Source organism: Botryllus schlosseri, chromosome 5 (assembly GCF_051294905.1).
Source record: "Botryllus schlosseri isolate E-star chromosome 5, Bs_hap1, whole genome shotgun sequence".
In the NCBI taxonomy this organism is placed as follows: domain Eukaryota; kingdom Metazoa; phylum Chordata; class Ascidiacea; order Stolidobranchia; family Styelidae; genus Botryllus; species Botryllus schlosseri.
Genome location: NC_137240.1, coordinates 2,167,459 through 2,191,941, shown reverse-complemented (window position 1 = coordinate 2,191,941; position 24,483 = coordinate 2,167,459). Strand labels below are relative to the sequence as shown.

General features: G+C 38.7%; 3 protein-coding genes across 3 annotated transcripts; all 3 read left to right on the top strand.

Moving 5' to 3' along the window:
* The first annotated feature begins 5,678 nt into the window (after positions 1 to 5,678).
* Positions 5,679 to 6,843, top strand: LOC145438597 (DNA-directed RNA polymerase II subunit RPB3-like). The gene has a single exon (XM_080315935.1). The coding sequence runs from the start codon at positions 5,733 to 5,735 to the stop codon at positions 6,564 to 6,566; it is 834 nt and encodes a 277-aa protein (XP_080172061.1). The 5' UTR covers positions 5,679 to 5,732; the 3' UTR covers positions 6,567 to 6,843.
* A 148-nt stretch (positions 6,844 to 6,991) lies between these two features.
* On the top strand, positions 6,992 to 14,335 carry LOC145438591 (DNA repair protein RAD50-like). Its single transcript, XM_080315928.1, has one exon. It carries the CDS (start codon positions 8,528 to 8,530, stop codon positions 12,509 to 12,511), a length of 3,984 nt encoding a protein of 1,327 aa, XP_080172054.1. The 5' UTR covers positions 6,992 to 8,527; the 3' UTR covers positions 12,512 to 14,335.
* A 70-nt stretch (positions 14,336 to 14,405) lies between these two features.
* Positions 14,406 to 24,234, top strand: LOC145438593 (2-(3-amino-3-carboxypropyl)histidine synthase subunit 2-like). Its single transcript, XM_080315931.1, has 9 exons — positions 14,406 to 14,543; positions 16,955 to 17,088; positions 17,654 to 17,883; positions 19,210 to 19,478; positions 20,295 to 20,482; positions 21,369 to 21,567; positions 21,645 to 21,804; positions 22,257 to 22,430; positions 24,085 to 24,234. Exons 1-9 carry the CDS (start codon positions 14,406 to 14,408, stop codon positions 24,207 to 24,209), a joined length of 1,617 nt encoding a protein of 538 aa, XP_080172057.1. The 3' UTR covers positions 24,210 to 24,234.
* The last annotated feature ends 249 nt before the right edge of the window (positions 24,235 to 24,483 follow it).

Sequence of the window (24,483 nt, the reverse complement as noted above, 5' to 3'; positions counted from 1 at the left end):
TTAACCATACCAGTTTGAGGCGAATATGACGGAAAATTTGACCATCGATTACATAGCGGGCTTTGATACTGACATAATCAGCTCGCTGCGGAATCTAAATCAGCGGGAAAACGGAGTGTAGCCGAAACAGCGGAAAATTTAACCATACCAGTTTGAGGCGAATATGACGGAAAATTTGACCATCGATTACATAGCGGACTTTGATACTAACATAATCTGCTGGCTACGGAATCTAAATCAGCGGAAAAATGGAGTGCAGCCGAAGCAGCGGAAACAGCGGAAAATTTAACCTTACCAGTTTGAGGCGAATATGACTTTGATACTGACATAATCTGCTGGCTACGGAATCCAAATTAGCGGAAGACGGAGAGTAGCCGAAGCAGCGGAAACAGCGGAAAAGTTAACCATACCAGTTTGAGGCGAATATGACTTTGATACCGACATAATTTGCTGGCTGCGGAATCTAAATCAGCGGAAAACGGAGTGTAGCCGAAGCAGCAGAAACAGCGGAAAAGTTAACCATACCAGTTTGAGGCGAATATGACTTTGATACTGACATAATTTGCTGGCTGCGGAATCTAAATCAGCGGAAAACGGAGTGTAGCCGAAGCAGCAGAAACAGCGGAAAAGTTAACCATACCATCGATGGTCATATTTCCGTCATATTCGCCACAAACTGATATGGTTAAATTTTCCGCTGCTTCGGCTACGCTCCGTTTTGCGCTTATTTGGATTCCGCAGCCAGCAAATTATGTCGGTATCAAAGTCATATTCGCCTCAAACTGGTATGGATAAATTTTCCGCTGTTTCCGCTGCTTCGGCTACACTCCGTTTTTCCGCTGATTTAGATTCCGCAGCGAGCTGATTATGTCAGTATCAAAGCCCGCTATGTAATCGATGGTCAAATTTTCCGTCATATTCGCCTCAAACTGGTATGGTTAAATTTTCCGCTGTTTCCGCTGCTTCGGCTACACTCCGTTTTTCCGCTGATTTAGATTCCGCAGCGAGCTGATTATGTCAGTATCAAAGCCCGCTATGTAATCGATGGTCAAATTTTCCGTCATATTCGCCTCAAACTGGTATGGTTAACTTTTCCGCTGTTTCCGCTGCTTCGGCTACACTCCGTTTTCCGCTGATTTAGATTCCGCAGCCAGCAAATTATGTCGGTATCAAAGTCATATTCGCCTCAAACTGGTATGGATAAATTTTCCGCTGTTTCCGCTGCTTCGGCTACACTCCATTTTTCCGCTTATTTGGATTCCGTAGCCAGCAGATTATGTCAGTATCAAAGTCATATTCGCCTCCAAACTGGTATGGTTAACTTTTCCGCTGTTTCCACTGCTCAGGCTACACTCCGTTTTCCGCTGATTTGGATTCCGCAGCGAGCAGATTATGTCAGTATCAAAGTCCGCTATTTAATCGATGGTTAAGTTTTCCGCTATTTCCGTCTTTCCGTCTTTTAGGAATCGGCATTTTTTATTGTTTCCGCTGTTTCCGTTGTTTCCGCGTTTTAGGGTTCGTTTTCCGCTCTTTCCGCTGTTTCCGCTTTTCCGTCTTTTAGGGATGCCCCAAGAAATACACACCAGTACTTCTCAACGAACAGGTTCTAGATATCACTGATAGCGAAGAGCGGAACGGAATGAGATTTCACAAAAATCCAATCCTTCCAACTTCCATGCATATGATTTCTAGCGCATTGTTTAATCAACGAAACCGGTGAAGTAATAGCATCAGCCGCTTCGCTTGAACCGATGAGGGACACAGAGTAGTATAGCTTGTGTATGCAAAAATGAACATGAAGCTTGCCCGAGTACTAAATTGAATTCTGCTCGGTCAGCAGTTACTACAGCTGGACAAATATAGAAAATTTTGAGATTTCCCATATTGGATTAGAATTGAATTATGCTATACAATCTCTTTCAACTGACTGCCAGCAAAATGACGTGGACGCACTATACGAAAAGCTAGCAGTATCGATGCAAATGTCCACGGAGAATATACTCCCGAAATATAATAAGGAAAAATTCGGAAACATATGGGAAAGTGATCAAGCACTGAACGATTTGCTACAGAAACTGAAAGACGTGGGACGGAACAATCCAGACTCTCAAAGTGCCATAACACTCCTCAGAAAGAAAATTAGAAAAAGGAAAAACTTTTTGATGAACAGGCACTGGAAAATTGAAGCAGAAAAAATAAATCTAAATGCGATAAACAGGGAAACCGCAACTCTGTTCAAAAACGCTAAAGCACACGGTTGTACTCTGGGCAAAGGCAATACCACAATTTCCTGCCAAGCCAGTAAACTGGCTGAATTCTTCAAAAAACATTTTGACGCTCAAGGAAATGAGAAATCGGCTGGGATGCCAAATGATCTAGAAAACATTCCAAATGCTTTAAAGTTGATGCGAGAAAATAGCTCCACTATCGATGAAGACCCACCAACACTCGAGGAAATTAGACGAACTATTGAAAAACTGAAGCGTAAGAAATCCAGTTCAGACGTACCACCGGAGATTTTGAGAGCAATGGCGTCATCAAAATTGATCATGGATAAAATTACAGAATTGTTCCAAACAATATGGGAGATTGAAAAATTACCCCAATCATTCGGCCATAGCAAGCTAACTGCCATATGGAAAAACAAAGGAAGCAGAACCGATCCATCAACATATCGCGCTATTCAAGTTGGAAGCGTATTCTGTAAACTGTTAATACAAATAATCATATCAAGAATAGAGGAATGGTATAACCAGCAAATTCTCGAATTCCAATGTGGCTTTAGAAAAGGGAAGGGGACCACCGACTGTATATATGTCACGAAGCAGTCTCAAATCATTGCTGAAAAAACTGATATACAAACATATGCCTTGTTTGTCGATCTCTCCTCTGCGTTCGACCACGTCAACAGAACCTGGCTAATTCAGTCGCTACGAAATCGAATCGGTGAGGATAAGGGAACCAAAATCGTGAACTTACTTGCCTCTCTATATCGATCCACAACAACCGAACTGAAAAGCCACCCTAACCAAACTTTTTCCACAAAATCTGGAGTTCGACAGGGCGGTCCCGAATCCCCTATCCTCTTCAATCTTTACATGGACTATGCCGTGAGAGTTTTCCTACACAGATCGGAACTAACTGATATCGCTTTCAGCCAGTATCATTTTCGCACACCGGACTATGCACGAGAAAATAAAAGGGACAAAAACTACCAAGGAACAGCTGTCAACATGGGCTCAGGCTATGCAGACGATCTTGAATTCTTTTTCAAAGACCAATCTTCTCTCCAAGAAGGCCTGAAACTGCTATCAGAAGTTCTTACTGATTTTGGATTACAAATTAATGAGTCGAAAACAAAAACTATGATATTTAACCACACTGAAGAACTGGCTTACCCGACTTCAATCTGCTCTCTGCATAACCATCATATTGAAAACGTGAAAACTTTCAAATACCTTGGGTGTATCATTCACTATAAGGAAACGAATGTGGGAATATCCGAAATCAACAATAGGATCCGTTCGGCTCATGCAGCTTTCCAATCCTATAAATACCTGCTTCGAAACTTCAGAATTTGGATTGGTACAAGAATAAAATTTTTAAATGCTTTTGTGAGAAGTCGACTCACATATGGCTGCAGCGTATGGTCTCTTTCAGAAAATCAAAGAAACGTCCTGGATGTCTGCTACAGACAATTTTTGCGAAAAATGATACATGGAGGCTACACTCGAAAGGGAACCGACCACGCCTTCAAAATTAGTACCGTAAACCGGGGTAACTTTGGACTTAAGGGTAACTTTGGACACTAAGCAGTAAAAGATTTAAATGGTTATTGATGAAAAAGGGTTGCCGCTGGATGTCCAATTCTTTTTCATGAGGCAACAGTACTACAAGTAGTCTCTATAAAAGGTGGATTCATTTCACTACCAGATAAACTTGACCCAACATCGAGAAATTAATGGAGGGGGTCAATTTCGTCAAAATTGATGGCCAATAAACTTCTTACAGCCAAACATAGATAGCATGTGATTCATAGATTCAAAACTTGGCAGCAGATACCTCTAAGTAGTCTTAATCCATGGCCAAAATCTCAGTGGGCTCACCCTTAGATCAATACAAGAAAATGTGATGTCCAAAGTTACCCCGACAAATTTTATCAGAACGGGGCAACTTTGGACAGTGAAAAATGTGATATTTAGAGCTCTGGAAAGTGGCTGCTTCATCTGTGTCAAAGGGTATCGTCAACTATATTCCTTATGACCGGCCTGATGGCTTCTTAAAATGGAATGAGAAGGTTAATAAATTAAGAGTTTGCCAAAATATGAAAAAATGGGTAGGCAATGAGCTGAGAGATTGTAATCGGGTGTAAGCTACTTGAAAATCTTATCACATACTCCTAAAGATGCGCCTGCTGAATATGGGATATCGTAAATTACGACAAATATATCCATCAGAGGACATAGGAAAGGGAAAATATATCTTTTCTCGAACAGTAATATATTCGAAATCGGCAATAAATCACGTTAACATACTTAATGTTTGCTGTCGATTGCTGACACTGCCAGTGGGATACCCCATTGTCACCATACGTTATTATAAGTCCCAATAGGTGAAGGCATGAGGGAAAATTGAGTAAAGGGAGGAATAAGGGGGCATTAGCCTTCATAAACTACCTATTTTTTTTGGGGGGGGGGGGGATTAGGTAAAAATCATGCAATAGGCCAGACATATACTATTTTGTTTCAGTTTAAGTCACTGCTCTCATCAACTCTTACCAAATAAGCCTCATTTACGAGGTTTCATAAACAATAGAGGGTAAAGGCATACAAAAAACTACATTGTCCAAAGTTACCCCACATGCAGGGGTAACTTTGGACACAGATAATTTACAAAAATAAGGTACTTATTTATGACCATGAAGATTTTGGATTAGTTGATTCTAATCTTTGCTCCATGACTCCAAAAAAACACAAAACTTGCCTCCCCTACACCATAGCATATCCAAGATACAAAGCGGAATTGTTGAGAATTGTCCAATGTTACCCCGGTTTACGGTAATAAAAATCTTCATAAAATCTGTCGCACTGAAGATCTCTCATCATTTATTGATCACCAACAAGCTAAATTTCTTGCCCATATAATTCGAAAACCTAATGATAGTGTCGTGAAGTCAATAACCTTTGAAGATGAAAGGAGAAGCAAAAAAGGAAGACCCTCTGCAACACTGATGAACAATGTCCTTAATCGGAACGATACCGACATCAGGACATTTTCGAAAGCAGCATTTTCACGCGAAATTTGATTTATATTTGAAATCTTTAATGCTGTGTCTTTTTTCGATGGATACTTCCATCACCTCGGTGATGGTGCTCTTAGTCTGAATGCAGACAGAGCTAGACCTATATATATATACACTTTCGCGTCCAAATTAGATGAGATTTTGGAATTATGTCTACACAGCTTTTTTGCAAATTGAATTGGAATTACTCTATTCACAGAAACTTGGAAATTCACGCAAAAAATTAAAATATCCGTACAGTATAGGCTCAGCTCATTTCGCACTGACAGTTCTCATGCAGCATTTTCAGGAAAACCAGAAATTCGATTAAAATTCGATGAATAACCTAGTTGATAAAGTCTGGCATGAGGTACGGTTGATAATGTTTTATTGTTTGATTTTGATTACTTTATCTCCTTTCAGAAATCAATTACACGGTATAAGTCAAAAAATGCCTTATGCAAATCAGCCGACTATTCTCATCACCGAACTTACTAAAGACAATGTGAAATTTATCTTGGAAGATACTGATCTGAGCGTCGCCAACGCTCTACGTCGCGTATTCATATCGGAAGTTCCTACTTTGGCTATCGATTGGATACAGATTGAGGAAAATTCGTCTGTACTAAATGACGAATTTCTCTCACATCGGATTGGACTTATACCTCTAACATCAGACGATATTGTGGAAAAAATACATTATTCCCGTGATTGCATGTGCGACGATTTCTGCCCGGAATGCTCCGTTGAATTTTATCTTGACGTAAAATGTACGAGCGACAGCACTCGACCGGTGTCCACACGCGATCTGATTTCGATTAACCCGAAAGTAGTCCCTGTTACGTCACAAAGTTTAGGTGAAGACGGACAAAATTATGGCGAACTTGATGATATTTTGATCGTGAAACTCAGAAAAGGACAAAGTCTCAAGTTTAAAGCTTACGCCAAAAAAGGATTCGGTAAGGAACACGCGAAATGGCAAACTGTATGCTCGTGTGCGTTTGAATATGATCCAGACAACGCCTTACGTCATACAACGTATCCAAAACCTGAAGAATGGCCGAGAAGCGAATACAGCGAACTCACAGATGAAGACGATCGTCATCAAGCTGATTTTGATCCGAACGGGAAGCCCAATAAATTTTATATCAACGTGGAATCAACAGGTGCAATTAAACCAGAAAATATCGTGCTTTCCGGGCTGTCGGTATTGAAGAAAAAACTCAGCGATCTTCAGACTCAGTTGAGTCACGAACTACAGCAGGATGGTCTCACGATTGCATAACAAACTTGTACTTTGTAAATCAAAGATTGTTGATACGACATATCCGTGTATGTTGGATTGTTGATGCATCGGTGCAAACTTGGACATCTAGAAAATTTTCATTTTTTCTGAATTAGATAATACTTGAAATTGCAGCTACAATTATATTTCAAATTATACTGAAATTAGAATTGTAGCAACACAGTTTTTTCCAAATTCGGTCAGAATTAGAATTATCGCTACACAGGTTTTCCACATTAGAATTAGAATTTCTGAATTCATGAAAACTCGGAAATTGGAAATCATATCTAGTTCATATCAAATCAGAGCTCATTATCATAAGTATGCGAATTGCAAATGTCTGTGCAGCCAGATTGGCTCGTATCGCGCTATATAGTTGTGTAGTATTTTCAGCAGAGCCGGAAATTCGATAAGAATTAAAATTAGAACTGACAAATATAACACAAGTTATATTAGAATTAGATTACCATCATTTCGCTCTGATTAGTCTAATTAGACAACTAGAATTATCTAGTTGTCCATATTATCCAAGTCTGCATCAGTGACCGATAGTGGTCTTGTACTTGCTGAAGGAAATATTACTGAACAACTCAATTTACAAACAGATGAAATCCTGTGTTGCTATTTTCGCCAGTAAGATAGCTTTGTCTAGAATTTGCTACACTATTTCTCGACTGCTATTTGAAAAATTAAAGATGGTGTATTGATTAATTAGCACTGGGCACAACGATAAGAGTACTCAAATCTGACTGAAGCATCAATTGTTACAATTTGAATGGAGTAGGGAAAGTTTGTGTTTGTCATATTGTCATGAGATGATGATAGATGGTACTCGCTACTCGCATACGTATACTCGAATACTGAAATGCTTGAAGATTAATGCGAGTCTCAGAATCGAATCGTCCAGCCCTAATTATGATACATCATTTTGAATTTTTGAACTCGAATTTCTCCACATACTGATTCAAATTTCTTCTTGAGTGCATGATTTTGATATTCTTAGTTCGTCTTGTTTTGATATCCCCGACTCTGCTAAATCATTTATGGTCAAACAAATTGATTATTGTAGCAGAATCGGAATTGATATTTAATCAGTTGCTTAATCCTCACCGAAAAATATCTTTGATCCTACAATTGAATAGTATTTCATACTGAAATAAACTTGAATGTTTTCAGCTGACGCTCGTCAGGTGTAATCTTCAGCAACTAGTACAGAACTGGAAGAGAAAAATTTTCTTTTCAATTCTCTTCTAGTTGTTGACGCAGGGTTGTAACCAAGTCACAAGGCTCCAAGTCACGAGTCAATCTCACTTTTATAGTTTTGACTCGAGTCATTTTCAATTCACGAGTCCAAGTCAGCGAGCAGAGGGTCGAGTCTAAGTCATGGTATTATGACTCGAGTCGAGTCCAAGTCATTTTGTTGACTGACCAGTTTCCAGTTAAAATCTTGATGAATCCTCTTTTTATAACTCTGTTTGGTGATATCGATTGGTTCGCATTTGTAATATAATAATTTTCCCCACTTTTAGCAGTTTCTGGTCACATTTTCAAGTAGGCCTACCAATAGACAAAATCCCAACAGTGTGGTTACCTTACTATTCTTCGAAATGTCGGTCTTGGCCGTCTGAGTCTCGAGTCCAAGTCGAGTCAATACACAGATTGACTCAATTCGAGTCATTTCCATATTTGGAGAAAATGACTCGAGTCAAGTCGGGTCTTTCTAACCCTGTGTTGACGATTGCCCCTGATGAGTGTCACCTGGAAATATTGTGGTTTATTTCAATATGAATAACTTGGTCGATTGTATATTGCAGTTCTGTGCCGACAAGAGTGTCTTCAAACTGAAATTGAATTCGTTGCTTCACCCTCATCGAGAAATGTCTTTGAATGCTCATCATTTTTGCTACTTTCACAGACATTTATAGTGTATGTTACACATTAAACGACACTAATACACAACAATGTCGTGGATCGACAAAATGACTATTCTCGGAATTCGTTCCTTCGGGATACAGGACGAAGATCGCCAATTGATCGAGTTCGAACACCCATTGACGCTTATCGTAGGCAAGAACGGTGCTGGTAAAACAACTATCATCGAGTGTTTAAAGTTTGCGACAACTGGCGATCAGCCCGGTAACACGAGAGGCGGTGCATTTGTGCACGACCCAAAACTACTCGGAGAAACTGACGTTAGAGCTCAAGTTGCTCTGAAATTCTGCAGCATCAAAAATCAAACATGCACCATCAAACGCAGTCTCCAAGTGTCTTTGAGGGGTGACAAAATACAGCAGAAGACTTTGGATTCTGTTATCACTAAGATTGTGAGTGGAGAAACCGTATCGACCACATCGAAATGCAGCGATATCAACTCAGAAATGGTGACTTCTCTTGGTGTTTCAAAAGCTGTTTTAGATAACGTGATTTTCTGTCATCAAGAAGACTCTAACTGGCCTTTGTCTGAAAGTAAAGTTGTTAAAACTAAGTTTGACGAGCTGTTCGCATCTACGCGGTACATCAAAGCTCTCGACAGAATTAAAGATGCCAAAAAGGAATTTGATAAAAAACGTATCAAAGAAGTTGCGCAGGTGGAACTATTGGAAAATAACGTGGAATCATGCGAAGAGAAGGAAAAATGCCTCAAAGAGGAGACTTTTCGGCTTAAAATAACGAAGGAACGCGCGGAAGAGGTGTCCGATAGTATGTTGCCTACTGAAAAACAGCTGAGAGACAAAAGAAAACAGCATCTCGAAATCGATTCCAAGAGGAGCCTTCTTGACCAACGTCAACGAAGAAAATCGGAACTTGAAAAAGACGTCGCAAATCTCATGCCTCAGATACAAGATGTTTTCAAAGGCACCGATGAAGAACTCAAGAAAGTAATCGCTAACCAACATAGTGAAGTTACTGCCAAAAGGAAGGAATTGGAGCAGTGCAAGGAACTTATTGGCCCTAAAGAGAATGCCATTGAAGGCTTGAGGAAACGGAGGAGCGATTTAGCTAAGGATCAAGGGAAATTGGAGCAAGAAGTCAGCAATTTTAACGCGAGGAAGCTCGAAAGATTGAAGCTAATTCGTGAGACTTCATCGAAATTTGAAATTTCGGTCAACTTGGACGGGGGAGATATTTCCGATGACGGCGCGATCGATTTCGAATCGGAGCTAGGAAATTTGGTGGAAAACACGGAACAAATGTTGAACGATCAAAAAACGGATTTTGATAAAAAATCGAAGGAAAAAATTGCGCAGAGAGAAAAGGTCATGACCGAGAAGACGCAGGTTGAAGGAAAATTGAAAGGTAAGAAAGATCTAATGAAGGAAAAAGCGATGAAGATCAACAAAGCGAGAAAGAGTTTGAAGGAAATTCCGGCATTGTCCGATTCCGATTCTGATCAATTGCAAGAATTAGAACACAAATTGGAAAAATCTGCTTTGGAGCTAAAAGACGCAGAAAACTCCTGTAATTTACAAGAATTGAAGGTTCAGGAAATGGAGTTGAAAGAGGATAAAGCGAATTTAGAAGCTCAAGTTAGAACGATTGACGATAAGATGTCTGCGATGCAAAAATACGAACAGCGTCGTAGCACTATAAAACATCACACGGAGCAAAAGTCTAACAAGGGAGAGCAATTGAAACGATTGAAAAGAAAGGCTGCTGATCCTTTAAAATCAATCGGCATTCTGGATCCGGCGGAAGGTATCGACAGCGTTAATTTCCCAACGTCTCACAAGCTAAACAAATGGCTCAACTCGAAAACGCAGCAACAGGACTCGCTTGAAGCTGCGATTAGTAAGAATAAAGAGCAACTGGCAAAATCTGAAATGAAATTGGAAATAAAAACCAAGGATTACAACAGTAAGGGCTTGCGTTCGAAAGATATCGAAGACCAACTTTTTGAGATTTGCGGTTCTGAAACCTTTGAAACGGAACTGACTCAGTGCCAGGAAGATATCCGTGAATTACAGAACGAAAAGGGTGTTAGCGACGGGGTCGAATACCTTTATAAAGAGTTTTGGAAGAAATTGACTTGTTCTAGCGATAAATCGGCAACGCCTTGCCCGCTATGCCACAGGCTGTTCGATCAAATGTCTGAGATCGAAGAGCTGGCGCAAGAGATCGACGAAAAATTGCAGATGGCTCCGCGCAAACGTTCCTCTCAGAAAAGCGACCTTGAGAAGAAAGAAAAACGTTACCAGATGTTGCTGAAATTGAAACCGCGCAAAGAAGAGCTCGACAAGCTATCTTCTGACATTCCGAATATGAAAAGTGAGATTATTGAGTACAAAACAAAAATATCAAAATTGCGACAAACCATTGATGATTCGGACAGAGAACTGGGTAAATTAAAAGACAGTATGTCTACAGGGCAATCGTGTTTAAACAACCTATCTCAAATCGACAGTCTTATGAGTGAAATGAAAGAAATCGATCGCAAAATCAAGCAGGAAGAGTCTCATCTCACGAAGACTGAAATCTTGGACAAAAGTCTCGACGATTTGAGTGAGGATAAAAAGAACTTGAACGATGCCATTCGGAAACAAGCCGGTTTACTCGCGGAAATACGCGACGAAATGGATTTAAAACGTGCGACCGTGATTTCGTTGCAACACACGCATCAGAAACTACAGTCTGAGAAGTTGAAATTTGCAGAAAACGCGGAGAAATCTCGTCAACTGAACGAATCCATTAAAGATTTGAATCGCGAGATTGAGACGCTTCAAAACGAGTGCCGTGATTTAAAATGCGAGATACCTCCTCTGGAAGCGCAGCTTGTTGAAATCGATGAGGAAAAAGAGGTGATATCTAGCCGTTGTAGAATGGAAATCAGAAAAACGGAATGTCGTCTTAAAGATGTCGTGTCTTCTCATCGAGAGGTATCGCGATCCAACGGAGATATTCGAAAATATTTGAATTCCGGGATTCAGCAAAAGCTCGAAAGGGTTTTGGAGCAGTTGGCCAAAGTAGACTCCGAGAAATCAGTCGAGGAGCAGCAATTAAAATCCATGAACGATAAATTCTCGCGTTACGAGAAAGATGTAGCTACTTGTCACGAACGTCAGCGCAACTTAAGTGATAACCAAAGGCTTAGAAAACTTGAAAAAGAAATTGATGCTGTGACTGCGGAATTGCGTGACATTGAACAAAAACTGTCTTTCGTCAATGTGACACAGTTAGAGCGGGAGATTCGCGAGTTGGATAAAAAGTACGCTTCGTTGAACGAAGAAAAAGTGAAGTTTTCAGAACGCAGTCATCAGCTGCAAGAAAAAGTGCGCTCTCTCGAAAAAGAACTGGAGAAAGATCACTTGAAAAACGCGAAAGAAAGGCACCGCGACTGCAAACAGAAGATAGTGGTGTATCGTCTCACGATGCAAGATTTGGATAAGTACCACAACGCGCTTGATCGCGCCATCATGCGTTACCACGCCGCTAAAATGTTCGAAATCAATAAAATCATAAAAGAAATCTGGACCAGCACCTACCGTGGGCACGATATCGATTATATCGAGATCTGTAGCGATGAAGATACAGGCAGTTCCAAGATTGGACGTAGAAATTACAATTACCGCCTTGTTAAATGTTCGAGGGGGCAAAAAATCGACATGCGCGGCAGATGCAGCGCTGGGCAAAAAGTGCTAGCGTCTCTGGTGATAAGATTGGCGCTCGCAGAAACTTTTTGTATCAATTGCGGCATCCTAGCTTTGGACGAACCCACGACGAATCTGGACAGATATCACATTGAGAGTTTGGCTCACTCTTTGTCGCACATTATCGAGTCGCGGCAACAGCAGAGAAACTTTCAGCTTATCGTGATCACGCACGACGAGGATTTTGTGGACTTGCTGGGACATACCAACAGGGTGGATCATTTCTTCAAGGTGGAGAAAAAAGAGGATAAGTCGAGAATTGTCAAGTGTGCGATAGAGTCTCTGTCGGTCGAGAGTTGATTGGTGTGTTGGGATATGATGATGAATGATGGTTAGCGTGTAAGGCTGGACATAATGAGTCTGAGTCGGATTTGAAAACTAGATAATTCTTGTCTAATTGGATTAATAAGAACAAAATGCGGGTGCTCGTAATCTAATATCTGTTTTTTCTGAAAATGTTACAGGTCAACTGTATATTAGGGGTGTTCAAAAATGACTTTTTTCAAATTGTACTGGCTACTCAGTGGAATTGTTAGGTTACCTAATTTAAGCCTACACACCAAATTTGGTTCAATTCCAGCCAGTAGCCTCATTGCTACAGGAGAAGAAAGTTTCTGTTTATTATATAAAAATAAATTGACAAAAATTGCAAAATTTTCTGTTCTCTCCTTGAAAGTGTTGGGTTGTCTACAGAAACGATGTTCACCAAATTTGGCTCAATTCCAACCAGTTTAAGCGGAGTTATTGCCGTCGAAAAATTTGAATAAAATAGCATTAACTGTGGGCACACCTTTAATAAATATTTGAAGAATTGGTCACCGTAACTACTATTTTATTGATAATCAAAATTTTTCGACGGCAATAACTCCGACTCCACTGGTTGGAATTGAACCAAATTTGGTGAACATCGTTTCTATAGACAACGTAACACTTTCATGGGGGTGAACAGAGAATTTTGAAATTTTTTTTCATTTATTTCTGAATAATAAATAGAAACTTTCTTCTCCTGTAGCAATGTGGCTACTGGCTGGGATTGAACCAAATTTGGTGTGTAGGCTTGAATTAGCTAACCTGACAATTTTATCAAATAGCCAGTACAATTTGAGAAAAAAAGTCATTTTTGAACATCCCAACTGTATATTCATATTGAAACAAACCCTAATATTTTCGGCTGACACTCGTTGGAGGTAATCGTCAGCAACTAGTAGAGAATTGGAAACTACATTGTATATCAACAAACGTAATTCTGTCATGACGAGACGGCAGATTTTGTGCTGTTGGGAGAGGCCGCTCACACTTTCATTTTGGTGTCTTGGAGTCGGCTTTTATCAAAATACGCCTACAGAGAGATCTTGTGTACCCTCTAAAAATAGTACAGCTTTAGCTCTCTCTCTCTTTGTCCTGATTATTTGAAATTTCATGCCTGTGACGTCATATTTTGTGATACGATTGTTGATATACAATGTTCTTTTCAACTCTCTACTAGTTGCTGACGAGTGTCAGCCGAACATATTCGGGCTCATTTCAATATACTATTCAATTGTATATTGAAGGTCACCACCTCTGAGAAGCTCGTCACAAAACTGTGTAGTGCGTAACGCGGCAAGCTCCCTGTACAGGCATTTGCCATTCTCGTGCTCATGACAATGAACTGTGATTTGATATGAACTGAACTGATTCAATTTCCATGCTTTCGCCAATTCAGTAATTCTAATCTAATTTGGAAAACAAACTGTAGCTATAATATTAATTGTAGTCTGATTTGTAATAAACTGTGTTGCTGTAATAAACTAGTGGTGCTCCAAGTATCGTTACCTGCTATCTTGTCTCTTGCCCTGCCATTCTTTTGCACTAACATGACAATCATACACCCAGCATGAATTGCGATTTGTCCTAAATCTGCCCAAAGTGCTTTTCAGCTGCCATCGTGACCAATACTTGTTCATTCTTCATTTCTTGTTAGTTGTTGCGCTTCTTTTGTTGTTATACCTTGACTGTCATGGAACTAGTGACATCATTTTGTTGTGGAGCTGTGGGAGCACAACACTGGCGATCTTTACATTTGCCTATGGATCGTGTATTGAATTTTGAAAGCAAATTTCAATAATAATGGTAATTTTTCAGCGTAACGTTATTCAAATAATTCTAGTCGATAAGAGGGAGCTTTTAGCGGCAACACGGGTGACTAGCGTTGATGGCGTCATCGAATGCGTACTATTCTAACGCAGAAGATGTTTTACGAAGGGAATCATCTGCCGTCGGTTCGAAACAAACGTCAAAAGAAGATATATTTGAAATTTATGAGATCGCTCGTTGTTCGAAGCATATAAAGGTGAGGCGATTGTCACTTATTTAAGGTCTACTCCAGGCTTGTCCAAATTTCGAATTTAGTTAGTTGACGGTCATTCAACTACTGCTTTTTAAGTAGCTTCCGTTCTTGTTGCTCATTTTGAAAATAATTTAGTGGCAGAGCAACTAGAAAACACGTGTCAGTGTGAATCGTGACGCCGGTGTTCAGTTGTGTGATGTTCCTGCTGCCATTTCTAGCTCAGAGTCACCACTAGGACGTTTTGTTACCTGAAAAACAGAAGATTTTGACCTAAAAAATCCAAATTTTGGCATTTTTTGACATAAGGTGTTTTCCCACATAATGTTAGAATTGTACTATGGTCCTTGTCTTCATTTCTGGTTAGAACTGTCTGTCCTTATGAAGTAGTTCGGCCTGACAAAGAAAACTTTTTTGCCTCAAAAACTGACAAATTTTTACATGAAAAAACTTTTTTTAACGAAAGCTGGCCCTATGATGGATTCCAGTAGTTACATTACGCATTATGGTAGAAATAATTAAAATTTGTTGTAGTACAACGAAAGATACTTTCCTACATTCTCGGGTAGAAAGTGTCTGTCCTTACTAAGTAGCTTGCCAAGAATGGAGAAAGAATGTTCAACAGCAGCAGTTGTTGGCTGACAACACTGAAGTTGTGCGTACGCTGCTGGTGACAAACCGTGTTGCTTCATTCTGGCAATGGTGTCTACATCACAATTTTTCATCGTGCGCTTCTTGATATAAGAACCATGCAATGCCCACACAGTCTTGCTTCAGTTACGATATTGCGGTACGTTGAGTATAACACCATGTCGACCTATTTGTTTCATTTGAATGTTTATGATTCACAATGAATAGTATATTCATATTGAAATGAACCCGAATATTTTCGGCTGACACTCGTCAGGGGTAATCGTCAGCAACTAGTAGAGAATTGGAAAGAACATTGTATATCAACAATCGTATCACAAAATATGACGTCACCAGCATGAAATTTCGAATGAGAGAGCGTTCAATGTACTATTTTTAGGTGATACACGAACTCCTTTTGTTGACAGAGTTTTGGTTGGTGTATTTTGATAAAAGTTGATTCCAAGGCACACAAATGGAATTGTGAACGGCCTCGACCTACGATTCGAAATCGGTCGTCTCGATAATTATTCGCACAAATCGGATTATCCAACAGATGTTTGCCGATGGCAGAATTAATTGCCTTTGATCGATCAGCATCAATCTTAAGTGGATGAGTTAAGGCTGAGCTTTTCACATCGCGTGACGCACGTGTTCTGATAAATCTGGGGACATGTTGGTTTATGCGGTCCTGCAGACGTCTTGACGTTCTTCCCACGTAGCCACAATCACAATCACAGTGGCTACGTGGGAAGAACGTCAAGACGTCTGCAGGATCGCATAAACCAACATGTCCCCAGATTTATCAGAACACGTGCGTCACGCGATGTGAAAAGCTCACCCTTAACTCATCCACTTAAGATTGATGCTGATCGATCAAAGGCAATTAATTCTGCCATCGGCAAACATCTGTTGGATAATCCGATTTGTGCGAATAATTATCGAGACGACCGATTTCGAATCGTAGGTCGAGGCCGTTCACAATTCCATTTGTGTGCCTTGGAATCAACTTTTATCAAAATACACCAACCAAAACTCTGTCAACAAAAGGAGTTCGTGTATCACCTAAAAATAGTACATTGAACGCTCTCTCATTCGAAATTTCATGCTGGTGACGTCATATTTTGTGATACGATTGTTGATATACAATGTTCTTTCCAATTCTCTACTAGTTGCTGACGATTACCCCTGACGAGTGTCAGCCGAAAATATTCGGGTTCATTTCAATATGAATATACTATTTAATTGTATATTGAAGTTCTGCACCTCCAAGAAGCGATTCACAATGAGCAGACAATGGGTCATCTACAATGGTAGGTCTATAATGTAGGCAACAAGCTGTCAAATGTCATACGTTCACCTACAGTGCAATATCTACGATACAAACGAAATGCAGGTTGCAAAAAAAGTTTCAATTTTGTAAACAATTTTGACATTTTTTGACCCAACTCTACGATTTTGACCTGATTTTGAATTTTTTTTACATGTCAAAAAACAATTGCCCTAGTCATCACTTACTAACAGTTTCATAGTCAGGAGTGTGGATTTTGGGGGTTGGATCCTCTTCCGTTTCAAACTCGAAATACCGTCCTTTTGAAATGCCGATTTTAAATCCAATGTTTCTCATTCGCAATTCAGTAATTTGTATTATCAAGTTGCGAATTTTAAAGTTCGTTGGTCGTAGTTGTAGTTGCGAGCTCTGAAAAGTTCTAGTTCTAGTTGCACAAAGTGTGCAAGTATGCTTGACTCTTCTGCTGCTAAAAGGTATTGGAACACTCTGTTTGCAGGATCATAAGTGCAAGAAAGTAGCGCTTCAATTCCCTGATTCCCTGCTAGTTGATGCCACCAGTGTTGCTTATGAACTCGAAAAAGCTTGCGATGATGCAAATATATATATTATGGCGGATACTTCTTACGGACAGTGAGTACCGAGTATTTATCTCTTAAATTTACTACTAATGCCGTATTCACGGACTATCGGATAAAATTGGTATATTCTTACCAGGGTTGTCACTGAGTCACGAGGTTCAAAAATTGCGAGCCGAGTCATGACTCGAGTCATTACAACCCTGTCTTGCATGACTATTTATTGTTGTTATTTTAGACTAATTCTACTTGTACTCAACAAAATTCATTTTTTATGCAAAACTTCTAGAATACTTATTTACTTTGAAATCCCGACTTCTACTTTAAATTGAGTAGAAATTTACGGCCATCACTTCTACTTCACAGAATTCAATTTTTACACAAAACTGAGGCTACACTACTTGATTATATTTACTTTAAAATTGTGGAAATTTATGACGTTAGTTCTACTCAACATATTTCGGTTTTTGGGCAAAACTAAGCCCAAATGACTATTTGACTTGACGAGTGTTAGCCAAAAATATTCGGGTTTATTTCAATGTGAAAATATTATTCAGTTGTGTATTGAAATTGTGTGCCTCCAACAAGGTGCAGAAATTTATTTCCACTATTTTTTTCAGCTGTGATATCGACGAAGTTAACGCGAAACATGTCGACGCAGATCTAATCATACACTACGGTGAATCAGGGCTGACACAATCGGCCACCGTACCGGCCCTTCACGTTTTCGGAAAGTATGAATCCCCCATCGATTGCGAAGATGTCAAGCGCTCTTTCAGAGAAGCATTTCCTGTGAAGGAAACGACACGAATTGTGTTTTTACATCACGTCATGTGTAATTATGTTGTAGGTACGATCGTGTTGTTAGCAGAGGTGATGAAAGTAGTCGTCATTGGTACCATAGCCTACTCTAGTATAGTGATTCTCAACCATTTTTACCAAAGGACCGGCGAACCTTCAAAAATCAAAATAACCCTAAATTCAATTACGACAAATGTATGCAACTTGAATGGAAGCTGCATTTAATGCTGCCTTTTTTGATATCAGATATTTACACGTCCCATAGACTCCTATTCGAGTTTTTGAAGGCGAAGCTCACAAAGTCCTGTTAAGGGCCACTATCTTGATCGCTATTGTTTGGTATCCTTTGAAAGAATTGCGACTTTGCCGTTTGCTATAGCTTCTATTATACTGCATTATCGTAATTTAACGAAGTTTGTTTAAAAGTCTCCGTGGTTTTTTACTCCAAGTTGCAGGGTAATTTTACACAGTTTCACTTGCACCATGGCGACAGACACCCAAAAAGTACACCATAAACTCTATTGTGACACCATGCAGTGAAATACGTTTGAAACTTCTCAACTAATTGAAAATTTCTGTGATCAAGTACATTGTACATTATCCACCGATCAAGGATAATCCTAGAATTATCAAAGAAAAACTGAAATAATTCCGCTTCAACGGCTTGCAATTGAGTCAAATTTGTTTTGGATAGTTTTTGAAGACCGCCCAACAATTTCATGGGATTGGCAGAAAAATTTGAAAAAAAAATTTTTTTTGCATTCAAAATTTTCAAACTGTACGAAACCTGCGAAAATTGGTTGTAATCAATTCAAATTTGGTGTGCGTCGTTTTTTAAGGCAACCTAACGATTTAATCAAGTAGCTAGCAAGATTCAGGAAAAAAAGTTATTATTGAACAGCCCTAATGTACAAGCATCCAACTTCTTGCATTTTAGAATTGAGATAAAAAGCTCTAATAATTGAATAGTCGAATAGTATATTCATATTGAAATGAACCCGAATATTTTCGGCTGACACTCAACATTTAGTAGAGAATTGGAAAGATTACCCCTGATGAGTGTCTGCCAAAAATATTTGGGCTCATTTCAATATGAATATAAAATGCAATTGTATACCGTATTGAAGTTCTGTACCGCCAAGAAGCTCTTCAAAGTTGTTATAGCGTCGAAACTGTAATTCTCGTTGATAAATTCACTCTTAGTGGCTTGGAGCGTGAAATGTCAGTACTCGAAAATGAAATCATCTCTCACTACTCCACTCAAATCATCAGAATTGATGCTCAATTCAGATTCAAGTACTCCAGTATTCAAGAACTATAATTATTTTATCTGTTTGAACCTATTGTGTAATGATAATCAAAATCTGTTTTGCAGGTGAAATTTCTCAATCATTGGTCAACGAATATCTTTACCTTTCGATCGGTCAGCTCAATATACCAACCGACCCTGGGGGGTCAAACTTAACCACCGATACCAAGGACAGCGGTAACGTATTGGCTGATCTATGCACAAAATCTTGTCCCGGATGCACTTGCCGAATGGAGGACGAAAGTAAACCAGAGCCTGCGGAGTCGGACTCTAACAACGTTGAGATTTCACAGTCTGGTATGGAAACGGATTCATTGCATCCTCAAGAATGCAAGGTATGCTACTGCAGAGTTTGACAACTTGAAAATGAATTATATCAGAATTATAATTATAGCTACACATTTTTTCATGGTAGATTAAAATTAGAATTATTGAATTAAAAAGAAATACAACCAGAATCAAGTTCAGTTCATAATGAATCAGAAATCATTCTCGTACGCTTGAGAGTGGTAAATATCTTCAACTCTATTCATCAAATTTTAATGGCTACTTGATAAAATTGTTAGGTTACCTAAAACAAACGCGGCACACCAATTTTTGCTCAATTCCAACCAGTGGAAGCGAAGTTCTCGGAGTAGAAATTTCTGGATTTATTTAATAAAAATGAATCCAAAAATTTTTTCGAATTTTATTGGCTTTCCCTGAAAATTGCTAGGTTGTCTGAAAAAATGGTGCACGAAAAATTTGGCTCAATTTCGACCAGTATAAACAAAGTTGTTGGAGTAAAAAATTTTGGATTTTAAAAAAAATAGTAAAAAAACGGTGGCAAATTCTTGAAATATTTATTATAGATCTACCTACTGTAAATACTATGATTTGGAATCGTAGATTTTAAACATCAATAACCTGGAACCACTTAATTTTCAGGCAAAACCACTTAATTTTTCCACTTAAGATTTTGTAAATTAGAAGTAGAAATTTATGTTGTTACTTCTTGATTCCCATCGAGTAGTCTTACTACTCTGGCTACTGATCACCTGTGTGCAACCTGTGTGACGATGTCATGTAGAAACACCCTATCTTTCAATTCCCGATACATTGCACATTGGAAGTATCACTTTCAATGCATTTTGATTCTCATTTTTCTTCAGGATTACGTGACTGGGTTTTATACGGTTCCTTTGGAAAGCGACAAGAGTATATCCGACTACGAAATTTTTTATCTCGGCCCGAAAAATTGCCAATCGCTGCAAAATTTTATACTTTCTCACCCTTCGTGTAAAGTTCATGTTTACGACCCTGAAAAGGGATACGAAATAATGCGGGCCAACACCAATAGGTAAGTAGCAAAGTTCTATTGCAATTGGTAAAAATAACGTTTTTCAGCAATTTTCATGTCGGTGACGTCAAATTTGGTGATATCACTGTTGCTATACAATGTTCTTTCCAATTCTCTACTATTTGCTGACGATTACCCCTGACGAGTGTCAGCTGAAAATATTCGGGTTTAGTTCATATTATTCAATTTTATATTGAAGTTCTGTACTTCGAAGGAGCTCTTATGAAAGAATTATGATAATGTATAAATATGAATTATATGAAATGACTATGAAATAATCATGATATGGCAATGGCAATGTGTTGCTATAATTCCAATGGTAATCTAATTTAGAAAAAAAACTGACTAGAGTGTAGTTATCATTCTGAGTCTAATTTTGATCTAATTTGGTAAAAACTTAAGCCATAATTCTAATTCTAATCTAATTTAGAAAAAAAAACGTGCTATAATTCTACTTTCAATCTAATTCGAAAAAAAAAACTATAGCTATAATTCCAATCTATTTTGGTAAAAACTGTAGCTATACTTCTAATTCTAATCTAATTCAGGAAAAAACTGTAGCTATAATTCTAATTCTGATATAATTTCGAAAAAACTGTAGCTATAATTCGAATCTAATTTGTAAAAACATTGTCGCTATAATTCTAATTCCTATCAAATTTGGAAAAAAACTGTAGCTATAATTCTAATCTATTTTGGTAAAAACTGTAGCTATACTTCTAATTCTAATCTAATTTAGGAAAAAACCGAGGCTATAATTCTAATTCTAATCGAATTTGGAAAAAAACTGTGGCTATCATTCTAATTCTAATCTAATTAGGAATAGCTGAAAACTTTCTGATTGTCAAACTCTGCTCTCCGCCAACATTCGCTCATGCTCATTTAGGCAGTTAATGAAAAGATATTGCCTTGTCGAAAAAGCCAAAGATGCCAGGCTAGTGGGAATACTGGTCGGGACGATGGGCGTCTCTGGTTACCTGCAGTGCCTCAATTATATGAAAGAGATCGCAAAGTTTGCCGGCAAGAAGACATATACGTTTATCATGGGAAAGTTAACCCCGGAGAAATTAGCTAATTATTTAGAGGTGAGGCATTTTTTGGTTAAAGAAAATGAAAACTTTACGTGAAGTTAATTTTCTCAAAATGTGCTATTTTTGTTCAGATTGATATCTACGTTTTAATAGCGAACCCAGAACACAGCATACTAGACTCGGCCGATTTCTACCGGCCGGTGGTCACGCCTTACGAGTTTTCTGTCGCTTGCAATCCCAATCAGGAATGGACCTCCCACTATATAACGGACTTTCGAGAAATTTTACCGGGTATATTTGATCACTATGATATTCGGTTGATGACTTGTTATGGCGTTATAAACTAGGGCGATTTTTTTCACCAAAAAACGCAAGATTCTGACCTAAAAAATGTTGATAATCGTTTACCTTATAAAACTTAATTTTGACCTCATGTATACAAATTAGGTGTTTTCGCGCATAGGCCCTAATGTTAGAATTCTACTACTTATCTTCATTTCTGGTTGGAACTGTCGTAGTAGTTTGGCAAAAAACTGACAAATTTTCACCAAAAAACGGAATATTTTGACCTAAAAAATGTTGTCAATTTTTTACCTTGAAAAACTTAATTTTGACTTCATGTATGCAAATCAGCTGTTTTCGCACATGATGTTAGAATTCATGCGACCCGTTTTTAGTAGGTGGCCCCTGGCTTCTTTGGCCACCTGTGCTTCGTGACTAACGTAGATGAAATATCACATCAGGCGGGTCAAAACACGTGGAACTTCCAGCTAATCGTAGCCAAGAAGTAACCTTTTCCTTGGTTACGGGCAATATGAGAGGAGGCGCCGAAGATGAAGATTTTTCTTCCACATCAAATACGGTGGCTTTGCGCAACGAACAGACTGATGTAGCCGTATTCGGAGAAAACTCTTCAGGTATATTGTTCACTGTGGGTTGATCACAACTTTATAGAAATGTCATTTCCGCTAATGTGTGTAACTTCGCAATGCGTGTTTTGTATGCTGAGATGCGTCCAATCAAGGTTTCAAGGCTTCCACAGTGTAAAATAGTATGTCGATATAGTTTCAGTAGACGAAATTACCTTGTCTGATTATTCGATTCGAACTATTGTGCCTAGCCCAGAGCTTATAAATAATATTTGAATTGGAATTATAGCTACACCGTTGTTTTTTAAACTAGATTAGAATCGGAATTGCTGAATTTGTGAAAACTTGAATATTGAATTTTATTCTGAATCGGGAAGAAGTGCAACCAAAATCAAGCACACTCTGTATATCAAAATAGAGATCATACTCATAAATACCCCATATTTTGGAAATCTGAAAAGAGGACGCTTTTTCAGAATTTTCAGACTTGCAAAACCGGAGGAAAATCCTGAAAAAATGGTAAATTTTTCCCACTTCGTGGTCGGTTGACCAAAAAAAAAGGTCAACTTTCCAGCCCAACTCTCGAAATACAAGTTATTATTTCACATTCTACGTCGGTTGACTAAAAAAACAAGGTCAGCTTTCCGGCTCAGCTCCCGAAATACCCCGCCGGAGCGTTACTTCGGTACTGATTTACAGTATATCAGTCGAATTTGGCCCTATATTTGACCAAAATTCTCAAAAAGAGGACAAAATCTCAAGAAAAAGGACATTTAGGCGTCCTCCGAGGACACTTTAAAAAGTCAATCAAGAGGACATCTCCTCTTAAAAGAGGACGTATGGTAACCCCATCATAAACATAAGAATGGCAAATGTCTGTATATGTACAGTAGGGCTCTTAAAAAATGACTTTTTTTCGCAAATCGTACTGGCTACTTGATAAAATTGTTAGGTTACCTAATTTAAGCCTACACACAAAATTTGGTTCAATTCCAACCAGTAACCGCTTTGCTACAGGAGAAGAAAGTTTCTATTTATTATGTAAAAATAAATAATAAAAAATTTGAAAATTTTCTGTTCACCCCATGAAAGTGTTAGGCTGTCTATAGAAACGATGCTCATCAAATTTGGTTCAATTCCAACCAGTGGAAGCGGAGTCATTGCCGACGAAAAATTTGGATTTGAATAAAATAGTATTTACGGCGACCGATTCTTCGTTTATTCATTATAGTTGTGCTCACCGTAAATACTATTTTATTCAAATCCAAATTTTTCGACGGTAATAACTCCGCTTCCACTGGTTGGAATTGAACCAAATTTTTTGAGCATCGTTTCTATAGACAGCCTAACACTTTCATGGGGTGAACAGAAAATTTTCAAATTTTTTATTATTTATTTTTACATAATAAATAGAAACTTTCTTCTCCTGTAGCAAAGCGGTTACTGGTTGGAATTGAACCAAATTTTGTGTGTAGGCTTAAATTAGGTAACCTAACAATTTTATCAAGTAGCCAGTACGATTTGAGAAAAAAAGTCATTTTTGAAGAGCCCTAATGTACAGTACAGCAAGCTCGGCTCGTTTTGTACTATGTAGTTCTCCTGTAGCATTTTCAGGAAGTCAGAAATTAGAATACCAGCTTAGTATGGCATAAGATGTATGGCTCATGACTTGATCTAACTTGAGATCGGCATTTCCTCGCAGCGCAACGGCTGTCTGAACGTTCGTGGAAAGGCCTGGAGCAGAGTATCGGGGCCACCGCTGTTTCCAAAGCCAAAGAGGGCAGAAGCGGACTGGCCGTATCCTACAATGAATTGATGGAATTTTGAGTGTACTAAATCATTTGTGTCTGTGTTCTTGTGTTGGTCGATTTTCGATAGACTGTGACAATAGCAGACGAGAAAACAGAATTTTGGTTCCTTAAAAAGGGTTTTTATTCCAATTCGACTCGGGTAAGACCCGTTCCGACGTTATTTCGGCTCTGGTTGACACTGCCGTCATTTTATAGTTGTACGGTGTACCTGTACAATCGCCTCGCTCTCCAACCTTAAGCTTGGCGAGATGTTTACTGCTATGCAGTCGAAATTCGCCAGTACAGGTGAG